We start from the raw sequence: 17,986 nt of genomic DNA, 5'->3' as shown, positions 1-17,986 counted from the left end.
TAGCTGAGAGTCCCTCAATCAGCGGCCGACGACAACTACAATCATCGAAAAAATTTAAAGAAAAACCCACGAAAAGAATGGTGAAACAGAGGATTTCAGATCTGATTTATCTCAAAAAAAATCAATAAGTAAATCATGGCTGCAAGGGTTGAGAAAGAAGGAGAGAAGGGTCAAACAACTATTTCAAACCTTATTTGCTCTTTCCGACGGGCTATGGTCGAGATTCTGACGAGCACGGTGGGATTCATCTGAAATCAATGGAGGAAGAAAGATAAAGAGAGAGAAGGAGGGGTCCTTGGTGTTTGATCTTCATGGAGGGGAAGAGGGTCTCTTCTTATAGAGGAGACCTATAGTTAAACTCTGACCCAGATTCCAACGGAGAGGAAGACTCCCAATGGGAGTCTTCTTCCTCCTGTTCTTTTCCTCTTCTTTTTTTTTCTGCTTTAAAATTCGTATGTGGCTTGTTTGGGCCACTTCTTTTGGTGGGTTGGGCTAAGTGGGTTGGTCCAATTGAGCTGGGTATTACATTCTCTCATCTTAAAAAAAATTTCATCCTTAAAATTTTTTTTGCTTAAGTTCTCAAAAATTCTTACTTGAGATTTATGATTAAAATCTCACCCATAAATATTTTAATATTTTAATTCTTGATGCAAATTTATTCTTAAATCATTTCATAAGAAAAAGATCAATACATCAAGTATTGATTTAAATCAAAACCATTCATTTCTTATTATCAAAATCAATATCTCAATTCTAAATAAGAATATCTAGGGTCTCACCAAAATCATTATCTACTATTGACTCAATCAATCTATCAAAAGATTATTAACAAACTTTACTATATTCTCTGTAGATAAATATTCGAGGATAAAAATCTAAGATCGATAAATAATCTCAAATTTTTTTCTAATAGATAGAGAAATATATGCTTCAAATCTAAGAGAATGAAAATCCATCATTAAATATTCCAAATCTAATATCAAGAATCAATGATCCACTCATCCAAAACTCAGGGTGCTAAAAAAAAATTCTCTTAGCATGGTAGATAGGAGACCTACTTATGAAAGTCACGAAGTGACTCTCAAAATAATCCAAAATAAAAAATGCTATACTTTCCATTATCAATGGATTTTCATATAGAAAAAAAATCAAATCAATCATCTATTGTAAACTTTTTGACTTAAAGAATCAATATTGTGGACTAGCTCAAAGTAATGTAGATCACTATGCTTTTGCTATACACTCGGATCTAAGCCATCAAAATTTTTTTAGATGCACTGAATGGCTTTCGAACAAAGTATACTATTGCATTGAAAATATCCAAACTTTAATTCCAAATAGGCTCAACAGACATTTATAAATTCTTCTCCCCAATATACATGGCATAGATCTGTCCAAATTAACCCTTGAGACAATCAACACAATCAAAACCATCATATAAGTAGTTATTGTAATTCAATATAAATTAAATTTTGATTCTCTTATCAATTCATCTAAACAATTCTATATCAAACTCTAGTGAGTAAATTAGATAAATTTTCTCAATCAATCAAGTTCTAAGATCTTACATCAATCACATTAGAAAAATTAACTCATCTCTTGTATTGTTTCTTTTATTAAGATCTTTATCATCTATCAAAAATCTTCTATAATAATCATGCAAGCCACTTAAAATCAAATTCTTCATTCAATATTAAATTTACTAGGGACTTCAATAACAATAGTAAAAGAACTCTAGATCAATTCATAATCATAAAATTTTCAAATTAAAATTTTATATTACGTCTCATAATCTCCAGTAGATATAATTAAAATCTTTTATCTTAATCTCAAGATGGCAAATCAAGATTCCACCAAATGAATATTCGATAATCTCAAATAAAATTGATTTCTTCAATTAATAATAGATTTATTGTAATTTTATAAATATCTCAAAATCTCAAATAGTGATAACTAGATCTTTTATCTCAATCTAAAGACAGCAATTAAGGATTTTATCAGCAACCTCAACCATGATGGCAGAAGATCTCTTGATCAACTTAGATACATAATACTTAAATTGAAGTATATATATATCATATAACATTCGATAGACATAAACAATATCTATTATTTGGATTCAAGATGATAGTTAAAAATTCTACCCAAATGAATATTCAACTACCCTATAATTAATCTCTTCAATATGAAATAATTTTTTTTGCAATATTCCTCAAATATATTTGTTTATTTCTACATGCAAGCTTCATACATGATCAACATTCTGGTATAAACTTCAAAGAATATTGCAATCACGTATCATGAAAGGGCTTCTTAGTCTAACTTGAAGCGATACTTTTATAAATAAATCTTCACCTTGTCACTAAATAATTAATTTTAAAATTAAGAGCAATATCATAGCATTCTCAATTTTTTTTTTTGAGCTTGCAATTCATTTAAACAAATGATGATCAAATTAATATTCTTAATGCATAATAAAATTTTATAATCAATCCTCTCATCATTATTTTATATCAAAATTTGATTAATCATAATAATGATCCATTTGACAAATCGTAACATGATCTACAAATTATCAGTCATAAATCAAACTCTATGCATCATAATCCTTTGTGATCTTTTCATGCATAATCATAAGATTTAACCAAAAGAATCATAAAGATGTCATATACTATAATTATCATAAATCTACATTACAATGTCTCTAGTGTCTATCCACTTACACTCATCCTATATTCGATTCTATATGCCATAGTTCATCCATTAATATTCTGATACCACTTTAATTGTCACGCTGCCGACTCAAAATTATGAGCCGAAGGTCATGGCAACCGCCGCATACTCATAGGAAACTCTCTCCATAAGCATGCAAAGCATCTTATCATGCTATCATAAAATAACAACTAAAAAATTAGTCAATAATTTAAATCGATATATATAAAAATCTAAATTCTAACTTTAATATCTCAATAAATTCAACAATATTCAATAGACCTTATATCAAATTCAATAAGACTTTCAATCTAAAATAAAAGAATGGAGTTTCTGCTTCTAATCACTCTTTCATTAATATCTTGTATCATCTTAATTTTTCAACATCTATAAAAATAATAAAATAAGAAGTAATGAGCTAGACAGTCTAATAAGTAATAATCACTTTAAATAGATTTCATCAGGCATTAAAGTAAATGATCATTTATAGAAAATAAGTATTTAGAGTCTATCAATTCGAAATTAATTTCAATTATGTAATATGGTTCATGACAAATTTAATTTTTTTTTTTAAAATTTAAAATTTTTTTAAGATTTTAATTTCTTTCATTCTTAAGTTCTTTTCATCAACCATGAACTATGACTATATTTTTTTTATGGCAGAATCATCACACCGCATATCATCTTGCGGTGAGCTGTGAATCATCTGACAGTAAAGTCTTTCGAAACTGCTGGTCTTGCTGTCGATTTGTCACTGGTCTCGTGAGTGACATATCGCTGGTCTTACTAGCGACATAAAGAAGACAAATCAATTACCAACGTATTTGCCCTCATTGGTGGGATCCTTTATATAATCAAGTTGTCAGTCCATATCATTCTTGAATTAAAATTCTTCATAATTCATGTTTCTTACTCTAATTCGATAGGAATACACATAATCATATGGTATCGAAATCAATCAATATAATACATAATAAAAGTAATGCATTAAATCATATTTCATCATAATATTTTAAAATAATATTTTTTCAATAATAAAATATTATTCATCAAATTCATGCATCATTTCTTAAATTATATCAAAAAATATATTATAATTTATCTATAAATCTAGAAAAAGTGAAGCATTACTTACCTCATACATATTCTAATAAATTCACATAATTCTAATTTTTTTTTAAAATTTTTTTATTCATAGATCATATCGTGATATCCCATGATCAAACATCCATAATCCTATATAGGATCAATTTCAATAATTAAAAAAAATTTAAATAATTAAGAAAGATAGAATTGATGGATACCTGCATCCTATGGTCTAGATCGATCCGGTCATCTAATTTCATCTGATCAAAATTCAATTAGTACGTAAATAATCTAGAGAATGACTATTTAGATCAAATCAGAAACAAAGTGATAGGATTGAAAATCTTTTATTGAATTCTTAAATCAAGTGGAAAGAGAAAATCAGAGGAAAGAAAATTTATAAGGTATAATTCAAATTGATCAGATGACATAGTCCAATACCTTGATTGGTCCAATCAAGATGCTTTTCATCAAATCATGATTCAATTACCCCATAGATAACTCGATAAAATGATGGATGATAAAATTTAATAATATCTAGTTTAGGTCAAGATGGGTGTCAATATGCCAATCAGCGATCATGGATTAAAACTCGTTTATTAAAATCATTCAAACTCATCAAAATAATTTTTTTTTTCTTAATCAATTTCAAATAGATAAACTTCTAAAAAGATACAATTATAGAGAAAAAATTCATGCAAAGAGACAAATAATCTAGAGAGAGAAAATTTTAGAGAGAGAAAATGAAGAGAGAAACTAGAGAGAAAAAGAGGAAAGAGAGGAAAGAGGAGAGAGAGAGAAGCTTTTTTTTTTTATTATTTTCTTTCTTTCTTTCCTTTTGTTTTCTCTTTTTTCTTTCTTTTCTTTTCTTTTTTCTCTTTCTTCCTTCTTCTTCTTCCTTTGTTTTAGCAAAATAGGGGATCTTTGAGTCCCCTTTATCTTCCCTGACTCCAAAGGAGTCTTACCTAGATAAGGTGGCCGAAGGTGCAGTCCACGGTGATGCAGTCGAGAGTCCCTCAATCAACAGCCGATGGCAACTACAGTCGTCAGAAAAATTCAAAGAAAAACTCACGAAAAGGATGGTGAAACAAAGGATTTCAAATCCGATTTATCCCAAAAAAAATCAACAAGTAAATCATGTCTGCAAGGGTTAAGAAAGAAGGAGAGAAGAGTCAAACAACTATGTCAAACCTTATCTTGCTCTTTCCGATGAGCTGTGGTCGAGATTCTGGCGAGCACGATGGGATTCATCTGAAATCAATGGAGGAAGAAAGACAGAGAGAGAGAGGGAGGGGTCCTTGGTGTTTGATCTTCATGGAGGGGAAGAGGGTCTCCTCTTACAAAGGAGCCCTATAGTTAAACTCCGACCCAGATTCCAACAAAAGGAAGACTCCCCATGGAAGCCTTCTTCCTCCCATTCTTTCCCTCTTCTTTTTTTTTTCTTTTTTTTTTTGCATTAAAATTCGTACATGGCCTGTTTGGGCCACTTCTCTTGGTGGGTTGGGTCAAGTGGGTTAGTCCAATTGAGCTGGGTGTTCTGACACCTCTTTATTCCTCGCAATGGAGATATTAATAGTCTGGTCCTAGCTTAATATGCCACCACTTCTTAAATCTCTACTTGTCTCCAGCTTTGTCCTATGTAAACAATTATTTTTTTAATATATTAGGGAGAAGCATTTTACTTCTTCTTACTTTTTTCAAAAAAATAATATAAAACTTTATCATGTGAAACCTCTATCTGTCCAAAAGTAAACAACTGTATTTTAGATATTTCTAATTATTCTTCGTTTCACCATCAAATTTTTCTGATCCACTTTTAGAAAAGAAATCCAATCTTCCCTTCATATCTTAACTTTTTATTATATTGTGAGAACAAAATAATAATTCATTAACGTTCTCCCACCTTTGTATACTCTCATACATATATTTGCCACCTTTTAAAGGTTGAGTAGAGACATCTAAATTTTGATGATTTAAACATGTTTTTAAAAACTATTCACTATGCTTGATAAACAATTTGTCACATCATTCATATAATTTTCCTTCCTTTATTACTTTGTCCACTAGAAGAAGTCAAGACTCAAGCTTTCAAAGAGGGCTCTTTTAATTAAAAAGATTAATATATTTTACTTGGAAGGACATGCGTTAGCCATTTTTTGATTTTTATCTGTCTCGACAAGATCATGAAGATGATTATGTAATGTGATTACTAATTGCTGAAGGTATGTCTAAGAATGATTTTTGATTGATGCTTCCTGTACTATTTATAGGAAATCTTAATTGCAGCATCTACAATGAGGATACATTGCTTCAAAGTTTTCATTTGATGTGCTTGATAATGCAGGAGTTTAGTGTACTAGCTGCATGAAGAATTTAGAACTTCCCTTCCTAAGATTTTATCCAATATATGTAGTTTCATCCAAATGCTTACATAATATACGCACAAATTCCTTCATGTTTGCTTAAGTACTTAAATGTTTGAGTATCCATGCATGCATAATCTCTAGTAATATTATCTCATGTTCAACAATAAATCATACTTCTGCTTTGTTAATACATTGTAGGATAGATACCTTTCAGCATATCTAATGCAGCACATATTATATAACCTTCGAAACATGCAAAGCATATTAACTGCTAGTGAAAAAAATTGACCACTTTACCTAGTTAAGCTATCCACTATGTCAATCAACTAATACGATTTTTGGAATCTAAAATCCAATTGCATGGTCCCAATCCAATTCCTAATTTAAGATTGCCCATCAACAAGGTTTGATGTACTGTTCGACACCAGATTGTATTGATGCCAAACTAATATACTGTACCATACTGTTACCATACAAATATTTGGTATTATCATCAGTACCATATTGAAATACATATAAGACTATAGTTGGATGATACTAATATGGCTTCTTATATTGAGATGGCAAACTTTGCCTATCAAACCACTCATATAAACCCTCGAATAATTGCAGGAGTGTCCAAGTCTAAATTCAATTGAGTAAATTTCGATCACCCCTTGCCATAACAAAATGCACCTTATTTTTCAGTTTTAGTGCTCTTTTGACATTGACCTGGCTACCATCAAATAGTTGATTATGCTCATCGATTACTGCTGCTCATTGTAAGAAAAAAAAGGAATTTTTGCATAACTCAACAAAATGCACCTTATTTTTGCCTCAACACAATCAAAGGCTTTTTGCTCTCTCATCTAGAAACATAAAAGATGAAAAGGTGAATAATGTTGATCGAACAATTGTAGGTAGTACCTATAAGTTGCCAAGCATTTCTGCTGATGATAGAATGGATGTTAGTGCTGTTAGTAGGAGCAAGGTGGTTATGCAGTTCGGCAAAAAAAATTGACTCTAACTAGTAGAGGCAAAGAAAGAGTAAAAATGGACATTCTGGGATAGAACCACTTAACCTCTAATGTAGGAGAGGCCGGAAGGTTGACATTGGGGACTTTAAATACAAAAAGGTCGACGCTTGTCATGCGACCCCCCACTTAACACACTCCCTGAAGAGGGGATCAAGATAAAGCTTCTATATTTAGGGGTGGTAAAATATGATTTGATCCACCAACCCAACTTATGTTTGATCTGTCGTAAATATGTTTGGATTTGAGCTAAATAGATTCAGATTGTGAACTGATCGACCCATTTAACCTATTTATTATTTAAGTCGGGTACAAATTTTAGGCTTCTAACCGGTTTAACTTATATAATTTTTGAGTTGGATTAGATTAACTAATATATTATTAATTAGGCTATTTAAAATTTTAAATAAATTGAGTAACGGGCTCTTCCACTTGGCACACCTTTTTTCCAATTCCCCCAGTCCCACACCCATCCCTCTATGGCAATACGCAGGTCCCCATTGTGGTTAGGGATTTAGGGTTTTTTCTTTCTCTCCTTTCTTTTTCTTTATACTGCCACTGTTCCGGAGACATTGCCAAGGCCATGGAGGCTAGAGCTCAACCACAAAGGCTTGCTGGAGGCGAAAGAAATAGTGGGGCCATAGGGCATCAACCCATTGAGGTTAGGGACTTCAGGTTTTCTCTTTCCAGTCCTTTTCTTCTTCTTTGCACCGCTGCCATTCCAGAGACAATGTCAAGGCCATGGAGCTCGACCATAGGCGCTTATCGGAGGTGAAGGAGGCAATACATAGTATATACACCAATGCATAGTATTTAATATTCTAGCCCGGCAATCTGTTCGGCTGAATTACTAAAGGAAATAAATGGTAAAATCAACTAGAGTTATGAATTGTTAATTAAGGCATCACACTATCGTATAAAACTTCATATTGTATTAGACTACATATAGCACGTGCATGTCACAATTTTCTGGATTGCTTTAAAAAGGAAAGCCAGTCTCATTTTGACCTCTAGTTTACTGGATTCTATGAAGTCGTTGGAAGAATGAAATGGCAATACTGCGCTCTAAATGCAATTTTATCGCGTAGTATTTATGGTATAAGATATAGACATGCAAATAAGACTACTACAATGGAAACTAGCTACATGTCCTTTAGGTTGAGTTTGACTTGGAAAATTTTTAACCTGCTTTGATGTTTCATGGTTCAGTTCGCTCGAGCAATCCAATTTAGCCCAATAGCTAACCCAAATTCACATAACAATATTATTAGTTTTAATCTAGATGGATGTACTTTGTATTGCGACAATAAATTCTGAGACCAATCCAATCCAAATCAATCCTAGTACAAGGTATAAGGTTAAATCGATTACAGGATCAGTCCTTGACATTTTTTAGACCTGAGATCAAATAAAAAAATAAAATCTTCTCTATTAAAAATTAATATATTTTAAATATTTATTATTATTGAAAAATTAATCTACGTGCAATAATTTCTTATAGATATATTCGTTAAGTAGCATATAAAACCCATCATTAGCATATTTAATTATTTTTTTCCTTATAATATTGTAGAAAGTCATTCTTGCATCTTATTGGAAGATCAATGCAGGATTTGGGGCCTAAGGCGGTCGTCCAGTTCGACCAGCCCCAGAGCCGGCCTTGATCGGTTAAGGCACTTTAGCTCCAGTGAACCAACCAAACGTATAGTATTCATTAGTAGGCTTTGCTTCAAGAGCAGTTGTTACCATGAAATGGACCAAGCAGCGGACTTTTTTGTAATCAGAAGGTAATTTCATGATCAGAGAAGGCGATCAGATTCGGCAGGTTCTCGCTTGAATTATCATTGGAAAAGGAAGGGGGTGTTGTTAAAGTAAGAAGATTGAGGCGAGGATAAGATATGCTTATGGTTGAGTTTGTTTTGTTTATAATTTTTATTTAATATTGTAATCAAGAGACAAGTGCACTTATACTTATGTGAATCATAATATATATGGTAGAGATGGACACGAATGGATGAAAGCCACTTTCTATAACTAAGCTATCAGTCTCCTCCAGTGACATAAATTTTGTTTGGGATTGTTGTTGGTAGTAGAGCTTTTGAAGTTTTTAAAAGTAAAATTTTTGAGAAGTAAAACTTTTAGAAGTAGAGCTTTTATAAAAAGCTATTTACTGTTTGGTAACCATATTGATAAAGTGCTTTGAAAAAAATAAAACAGCTTCCCAACATTAGTCAGAAAGTATTTTTGGGGAAAGCTTCAAAATACAGCTTTCTTGAAGTAGACTTTTTTAGCATTTGATAAAATTAAAATAATTTTTCGATATTTTTATCAAACATCACTGTATCACTCCAAAGTACTTTCTGAGAATCAGAAAGTACTTTATGGTACTCTAAAAATTTAGCCAAATAGTACCAAAATTATTATCTTATAGAGTAATTCTAGTCGGGCTACTTGGAGAGGTGGGGATTGATGATAATTAACAAAGAATCCCTGACCTAACTTTTTTTTTTCTTCTTGTTTTTTTTTCCTTTTACTCTAATCATAACAAACTAGTTGGCCCCTTGGCATACCTACCCTACAATGGATTTAAAAAATCAAACGATAATTCTTTTAAAAATAAATAAAATTTAATTCTAGTCGTATCAAGAGAAATGTCAAAAATGCCCACTTCTAATGTAAAGAGAAACCCTTAACTAACAGAAATACAAAAATAATTAATGACAATTGTTTTCAGCCATTTAATCATCTTTTATATTTAATAAATAAATGTAACTAAAAATAAATGTATCCTATAAGAAACATTTAATGAGTGGTAATGCTATCTATGTTTTTATTAGCAATGTTTTAAAAACCAGACCTCCAATTGAATGAAAAATGATTATGGGTGGTTCAGCTATCTTGTTAACTTGAATGAACCAGGACATCATCATGATATAATAAATATATCAATTATTAATTAATTATAAAAATATATATGCATGATAATTTTGATATGATTAGTACAACTTTTTTAACTATCAGAAACAAGCGGTTCATAATATTATGATACCATCAAGAATATCCTTCATGATTAACTATTAACTAAATATGAAATATATAATGAGTAGAAAATTGAAATAGAACTTATGGAAATATGGAGCTGACTACTTACTGAAGATTGTCTAAATATGTTTGAACATCAAACCATCTTCAAAATAAGGATGGAGGAGAAGCAAAAAGTAGAGGGCTTTTTTTTTTTTCGCTAAAAAAAATAGAGGGCTTTAGAAACATAAAAAGATACTCGAAAGCAGGTTATGGAACTTGACAATGAGTCCTTGGGACTAATGGTGGAGGGATAGCGGTAGGAAACATAATCGCGATCTTGGTTCAAGAAAGCCGAGCGATATGGGAGCCTGGAGACTGCTATCCATCTCCCAATTATAAAAATCTTCATGTTTCATTCCCGAGTAAAGCTGCGTTCCAATTATTTTTATAGCTGATATAAATAATTTTTTTCTGGAAATGTTTGACAAGGAGGCGAGTGACCTTCCATTCGGGATATTTTATACATAAGAAAGGTAGGTTTTTTACGAAGAAAGCTTCGGCCAGTAATACATCCTAACCAAGGCTACACACACGGCAAATTACAAAATGACACAGGCAACTAGCACCCCAATAAAATATTTTTCGTACATAGTCTATAGTGGGACGCACATAACTCCAAGGATCTTCGATAAGAAAAGACTTCTTCGGGTGAGTTTCTTAGTCCCATATTTTGCTCTTTTTTTTTTTTTTTTTTATTAAAAATAAAAATAATATAAATATTATTCATTTAAATTTAACTTTTTATTCAAATCAATCTACATATAGAATAAAAATTTAAAGATCCAACTAATATTAGTACCTATATTCATATCTATATAAAAAAAATAAATATAGATATAAATTAATAACTATCCAATCTATCCGAATCTATATATATCCCTATATAATTTTATATAATATTTATTAATTTTTTTTAAAAAATATATAATTATATAAATATGATATTAACTTGATTTATTATTTATCTAATAGTATTTTTAATTCTATAATTATAAAATTTAATTATCTAAATTATATCTATATATTTAATATTCAAATTATATACGAATCTATTTAAAATAAATATTAATATAAATTTTTATATTTAAATAATATCTTTATCTATATTTATATTTATTAAATAAAATAAATATGAATATAAATATGTTGATATTCCATCAGCATCCGAATAGGACCGGTAAAATATGATTCGATCCGTCAATCCGATCCGTATTCGATCCATCATAAACAGAATTGGGTTTAGACTAAACGGATTCAGGTCATAAACGGATCGATCCATTTAATTCGTTTAATAAGTGGATCGGATATAAGTTTTAGATATCTGATCTGTCTAACCCGTTTAATATTTAGATTGGGTTGAGTCAAATAATCTATTTAATTTGTTTAATCTATTTCTGATCCATTTAATCCGATCTGTTTAACCTGTTTAATCCATTTAAGATCCGTTTAACTTGTTTAAAATCTGTTTAATCTGTTTCTGATCCATTTAATTTGACTCGTTTAATCCGTTTAACATGTTTAATCCGTTTAACATGTTTAATCCATTTAACTTAATTTGATCTATTTAATAAATAAATTAAATAAATTGAATCGAATTATCTATTTAATAAATTGATTGAATTTAAATTCAAATTTTTAATTTATTTAATAAAAAATTAAATTTAAATTAACTATTTTTTTTGATTCCATCCATTTATGATCCGATTTATTTATAATCGATCCGATCCGTTCACCACCCCGTATCCGAACCTATTTCAGCCTTATTAGTGTCTGGCTCAAAGCTTAACAAAGGAATTATCCTAATACCCGGACATCCACCATGTAAACAAATATATCACCTGTTTCACTACTTCCAGGTGCGAGTGTGACCGACCATCCGTTCCCCGTTTCGTAACCGCTACTCTCTCCACTGTCTCTTCCTCCACCCCCCTCCGGCGACCTCACAACCCAAACCCTAGCTCGCCTCCGATGCCGCCCTTCTCCTCCGCCGCCCTCCTCCGCCCCCGCCCCTTCCCCTCCATTCTCCCGTCGCACGCCACCGGGCACCTCCTCCGCCGCTTCCTCCCCTTCCGCGCCCTCTCCGTTTCCCTCTCCGCCCGCGAGGACCCCCGCAAGCCCGCCCCCGACAAGAACCTCCTCAAGGCTAAGGACGCTGTCAAGGACCTTCCCTCCGGCGCCGCCTCCCTCTCGCCCGGTCTCGACTCAGGCGACTACCGGAAGCTCCTTCCCAATCAGGCCATCGGCCTCGTAGCCGCCGCCCAGGCCAATTTCATGCGGGTCATTGTGGAGTCCGCCGGCGGGCCCCCGGAAAACCCTGGCTTCCTCGTCTCTGATTGGAGGATCGGGAGGGAGTTGCTTTGCGTCGTTAGGGCTTTGCTGAAGAAGATCAAGAGGAGGGTTTTAGTCGGGGATAAGGTTCTCGTTGGTTCCATTGATTGGACCGATAGGAGGGGGATGATCGAGGACGTGTTCAAGAGGAATACCGAGGTCTTGGACCCTCCTGTCGCTAATGTGGATCATCTGTTGGTGCTGTTCTCGATGGACCAGCCGAAGCTGGAGCCGTTCGCTCTGACTAGGTTTTTGGTCGAGGCCGAATCCACCGGGATCCCGCTTACGTTGGTGCTGAACAAGTCGGAGCTCGTCGGAGAAGAGGTTTGATTGTTATCTTGCCTTCTGTCTTGCTTTTTTTGAGGTGCGTCATTATCAGTCTCTTGCATCACCTATCTGCACTTAAACAGAAGAATTTATCCTGGGTGCACGATGGACAAATTCGTTGACTGGCTATAGGTTAAGTGAGTTAGACACTGCATGATAGCTTCTTTTCTGCAAGAAAGAACCTTGAGAGGTTTGAAGTCATATTGAATGCATGAAGTTCACCAAGAGAAGTCCATGATTACAATAAACTGAAGTTTCAAGCTTAACATGATCATGTTATACCAAAAGGGATGAAGAAAAGAGTAGTGGGGTGAAAGAGTAGAGGCCTGATGACTGGAAGAGTATAAACAGAAATTACAGGAAAAATAACACCAGAAAAGTGCAGAAGGAAATTTGTATCTATGTGGATAATGAACAGGGATTTATGGAGATGGTAAAGGTTTGGAGAATAAATTTGGATAATAAAGGGAAGATAATCTTACTTTTTTTATGGAGTGTGGTTGCTGTACTTACGCTATGAATGGCGATGAAAGGAGCTGGAAAAGGGTCTGGGGCATATCCTGCCAAACTTGATCATCGATATGCAAAATCCATAGAAAAGGGTTTTTAAGAAAAAAGAAAAAAGAAAAAGAGACGATCGAGCATGACTGATGGGAGGAAGGGTGGTGCCTTTAAGCCCAAGTGCCTTGCCAAATAGAGCTTTCCTAGAGGCAAATGTCACTGGTGGAGAGGTTTGATCTGAGCCCTGGAGTTTACTTGATCGTCCATTGGAACACATAATTATCTCCTGAGACATTTGTTGATCTAAAACTTATATATAGTGTACCCCCTTTGACATCCTTCTAAGTACTAATACATGGGACTGTACTTGACTTCATTTAAATATAACCTACCTTTAGTGGTTCTTATTTGACTGATTCAAGTAGCATGTGTTTAGAATGAAATAACTTTAATGTGAATCATACACTCACCAGTTCCAAGGGATCAATCATCATCTCAACTTAAGACAAAACTTAGTATAAGATTGAATATAAATCAGTCTGGGGACCTTATATGATCCATCCACAAGTGATGCATGGATCAACAGGTTTTCGGGATACAAAAAGCCAGGTTTGGTTCATTAGCATGCACTCCACATCCCAAGACAATCCTTACAAAGATATCAACACTGGATATACTCTAGGAACTTGTCTGAGATGCCAACCAAATGATGTACAACCTTTGTGTCCGTAATGTACCCTAATTTGGTCATAGTCTTCATGGTTTTATCAAGGTTTCTGTATTAAGTCTCGTTATTCAAGCTTATGGGCTTTTGCTTCAGAATACACTGAGCAATATAGGCTCTTATCATATCACCTTTTGCATTTGAGCCATTAGTGGCTAACTCCTTTGTTTTTGCATCTTTTGTCGCCAAAGGAGGTGGAACTCCTTACCCACTATTTGCAATTAGATACCCAAGATTTCCTAAAATGCACTTTTCAAGCCTTCACGGGTTTCTGTCTCAGAACTTTTTGAGTTTATCAGTGGATCAATTTGCTTGCACTGTTGTGGAGCCTCTAAGCCCTCCAGGGCTTTATACCAGATATTTGAAATTAAATGCTTATTTTACTAGAATTTTCTTATCTCAGGAATTTTAGAGTCGCCTGCAATATGTAGCCCTCATAATAGATCTTTGCTATAACAGAGGTTTGTTTATGGTTCTTTACAAGAGCCAAGTACCTAACAGATTTGTTGAAGAATTCCAGAATTTGAACCTAGGAAGCAACCATCGTCATTCACATCCCACCTGTTACCTTGTCTCTATATCTCTACATGGTGGTTACTTGTTTGCTTGAAGTTGCCGCAAGAGTGCCTTCACAATGTTATCATGCAGCACAACAAATGTAAGCATTTTTTCAACCAATGAAGCATGCAAAGTACAGATTACACCTCAGGTATTGCATACTAACAGTTGATTAGCTCATTACTAATAGCTCGTTAGTTTGAGAGGCATGGGTTTATGGCCTATAGCTTGATGTTTGAGGCATGTGAAGCTGAAGCACAAACGCAACATACCTTTGTAGGAACAGTTCATAGAACTAGGATCTCTTGGAAACAAAGGCATCTCCATGAGGTGTTTTCCTAAAAGTTGTTAACTATGTTGAGAAGGAAAATGATTAATGAGTCAAAAAGCTATCTTAAAACTTGCAAATATTGGAGCTTATGTTTTTTCTTGATTAAGTCTTACAAGGATGTTAGGATGTAATTGAATTGCGCTCTATCACATGATGTACAAATCAACATGGTTTTTGTCCTATATAATTGCACCTGGCCCGCAGCACCTATACAAAAGAAGGATGCAGAGTTATTTATCATAGAGGATTACATGCTAACCTTGTAGATGGATTGATCTTGTATCTTTGCTATCTAGATTCCACATCCTTGATCCTATTCTTGTAGAATTCCTTCGTACAAGATTAGGATGAGAAATGTTTCTACTTAGATATAAGAAGATTGTTTTTCTCAGATCATATATCTTTCCTATCCTATATGTTAGTTTTGCAATTTTGTGGTGACTGCAGACTATATCTTCTTGGAATGAAAGGCTTCACAGCTGGGGTTACAAACCACTATTTTGTAGTGTTGAGCGCAGATCTGGATTAGGTGCTCTTGAAGACATCTTAAAGGGACAAACAACTGTGATTGTTGGTCCAAGTGGTGTTGGGAAGTCCAGTCTTATCAATTCCTTGAGAAGCAGTCAAAGCATTTCTAATGAGGAAGAAATAAATAATCTTCTGGAGCATGTATGTACACTATAATTTTTTTCTTTTCCTCTTTTATTACTGCAAATAGTCTCATTTCTGAAATTTTATTGTTGGTTAAACATTCTGTAGAATTCTGAAAGATGGTTCTTGCTTGTATGATGTACCGCATAGGTTTCATGAATTGTTCACAGTATTGTGTTGTGTTCTGGGAATGAGAATTATGTAATGAATATTTTTGTTTTACTTGTGTTCTGATATTCTCATATCAATTTGGCAATAGGATTTGTTCTCCTATGCTTATTTCTTTTTTATATTTCGGCATAAAAATTTATCAGTTAAGGGAAGTATAGTTATTAACTTTGCATACTTTAACCTAATTTGCTTAAACTTTGATTGTTGTTATGAACATGAAATTCTTGTTTTATAACTTGTCAGTATGAAAGCGGCAAGTGGCTTGGAGAGCAGCGAGTGGGCACTGTCTCTAAAAAAAGTGGCAGAGGAAAGCACACAACCCGACATGTTTCTTTGCTTCCACTATCTGTTGGAGGTTTACTTGCTGATACTCCTGGTTTTAACCAGCCTAGTCTGCTCAAAGTAACAAAGAGAACTCTTGCAGAGACATTTCCAGAGGTTTAATTTCTACTATTACATATCATATTCTTCTATGTTTTTTTTCTTTTTTTTTTTGGTATGTAACCTTGTCCCTCAATTATATGTTGTGACCTTTCCAGAATTTGGTTAGTGATTTCATGTTGGCTAATTCTCTTGTGATTCATTAATCCCTTCAGATCAGGCAGATGCTCAAAGCTAGTGAACCTGAGAAATGTTCATTTAAGGACTGCTTACACCTTGGTGAACCTGGATGTGTAGTAACAGGAGACTGGGAAAGATATCCATATTATTTGCAATTGCTTGATGAGATCAAAATCAGAGAGGAGTTTCAGCTACGGACATTTGGAACAAAGAGAGAAGGTGATGTGAGGTAAGTTTCAAACAGCAATCTGTATGATTCAGCATGATGAGCATTGGCTATTAGATGACTTACTAGGTTAGTATTATTGTCATTTCAGTTTGCATTCTGGCTGTTGCTTATGATGGTACGATATGAAGTTGGAATACCATTATGGATATTGGTTTAAGAGGGGACCTAGCTTCCATCTTGTAGGAGATACATGGCATCTGCATTCTACATCTGCCAACATGGTGAAACCACGAGTATGCGAGGCAACAATGCACATATTTGCTTGTTTCCTCTTGCATTTTTAAGTATATGATGCTTCATGGAAATTGAATTTATTTTCCTTCCTAGTTGTTATTTGCATGCCAAATGACTATTGATGCTTTTTTATCCCATTGTCCCATGTCATTGATCTGGTTTATCTTGTAAATAGTCAGTTGCCTGAATATTACTTGTCTTGAAAATTGTTGACTCTTCTATTCATTCAATGTTCATTGACTTAGTGGCAATTGATTACTGTAGGCAATACATAAAGAAGACACAATGCTTGTGGTCATCAATCATTGGAGTGCTTGGATTATTGCCCATTCATCAGTTAAATATAAGATATTTGATTGAATAATGGGCTTAATATCTGCTGCATCATTATTCTCTCGTAGATACTAGGTCAACTGTTATTATTCATCATATCATTTTTATAGTCCAAAGCAGTTAAACTTTTGCCAGTAATTACTGGTGAAACTAATTGAAAGATACTATTGCATCTAAAGTTTGTTATTTGAAGACTACTTTGTTAGAAGCATTACTGGTGGACCATCTCCCCTCCAGGAGTAGTGATCTGCTGATCAAAAGGAATGGCTGCTCTACTAACTAATATATGTCAGTGTATGCTATAAATTGTAGCAGGTCAGTATTTAAATCAAGAAATTATTAAACTATGTTTGTGCCAACTTTTGCAGGTACAAGGTAGGTGACTTGGGCACTAAACAAGCAGAGCCACGACTTGAACTTAAAAAGCACCGAAGGGTATCTCGGAAACGTCTGAATCAGTCGATCCTGGATGAACTTAATGAACTTGATGATCTTGATGAGGGCTACTGGGCAGATATTGAAGAAGGTGCTAGGTGAAGCTGGCTTAAGGATGATCTCTACCTGACAGCCAACATCACACCTACTGCAATAAAGAAATCACGCGACACTGTGAATACTCAAGTCTATGCACCTGCTCTTCTGTAAATTTTCTGTTGTAGATTCTAATTTGCTACAGTATACAATTAGGGGATTAGTTGGAAAAAAAATGTCGGTATCTTTCCTTCTCAGCATAGAGGAAAATTTGCATTTTGGCAGAAATTAGCTTATTTTACTCTC

The 17,986-nt window shown here is 33.8% G+C and overlaps 1 protein-coding gene across 2 annotated transcripts; it reads left to right on the top strand.

Annotated features, from left to right (window-relative positions):
- Nucleotides 1-12,097: 12,097 nt before the first annotated feature.
- LOC105032445 (small ribosomal subunit biogenesis GTPase RsgA 1, mitochondrial) lies at nt 12,098-17,986 on the top strand. 2 transcript variants are annotated; one of them, XR_829810.4, is made up of 6 exons: nt 12,098-12,913; nt 15,478-15,699; nt 16,096-16,290; nt 16,449-16,642; nt 16,731-16,875; nt 17,578-17,717. XR_829810.4 is itself a non-coding variant. In XM_010906898.4 (5 exons), exons 1-5 carry the CDS (start codon nt 12,230-12,232, stop codon nt 17,744-17,746), a joined length of 1,464 nt encoding a protein of 487 aa, XP_010905200.1. In that variant the 5' UTR covers nt 12,099-12,229; the 3' UTR covers nt 17,747-17,986. The 2 variants fall into 2 exon arrangements, 1 of the variants encoding a protein (XP_010905200.1); XM_010906898.4 differs by lacking the exon at nt 16,731-16,875 and having other exon boundaries at nt 12,099-12,913; nt 17,578-17,986.

Source organism: Elaeis guineensis, chromosome 1, assembly GCF_000442705.2.
Source record: "Elaeis guineensis isolate ETL-2024a chromosome 1, EG11, whole genome shotgun sequence".
NCBI classification, from domain to species: Eukaryota; Viridiplantae; Streptophyta; class Magnoliopsida; order Arecales; family Arecaceae; genus Elaeis; species Elaeis guineensis.
Note: the sequence above shows the minus strand (reverse complement) of the source record. Positions and strands in the feature narration are given on the sequence as shown.

Coding starts and splice junctions, on each gene's coding strand:
- LOC105032445 (XM_010906898.4), top strand. CDS start 12,230: ATGCCGCCCTTCTCCTCCGCCGCCCTCCTCCGCCCCCGCCCCTTCCCC. Junction 15,700..16,095: donor TAAATAATCTTCTGGAGCAT/GTATGTACACTA, acceptor ATAACTTGTCAG/TATGAAAGCGGCAAGTGGCT. Junction 16,291..16,448: donor TTGCAGAGACATTTCCAGAG/GTTTAATTTCTA, acceptor TAATCCCTTCAG/ATCAGGCAGATGCTCAAAGC.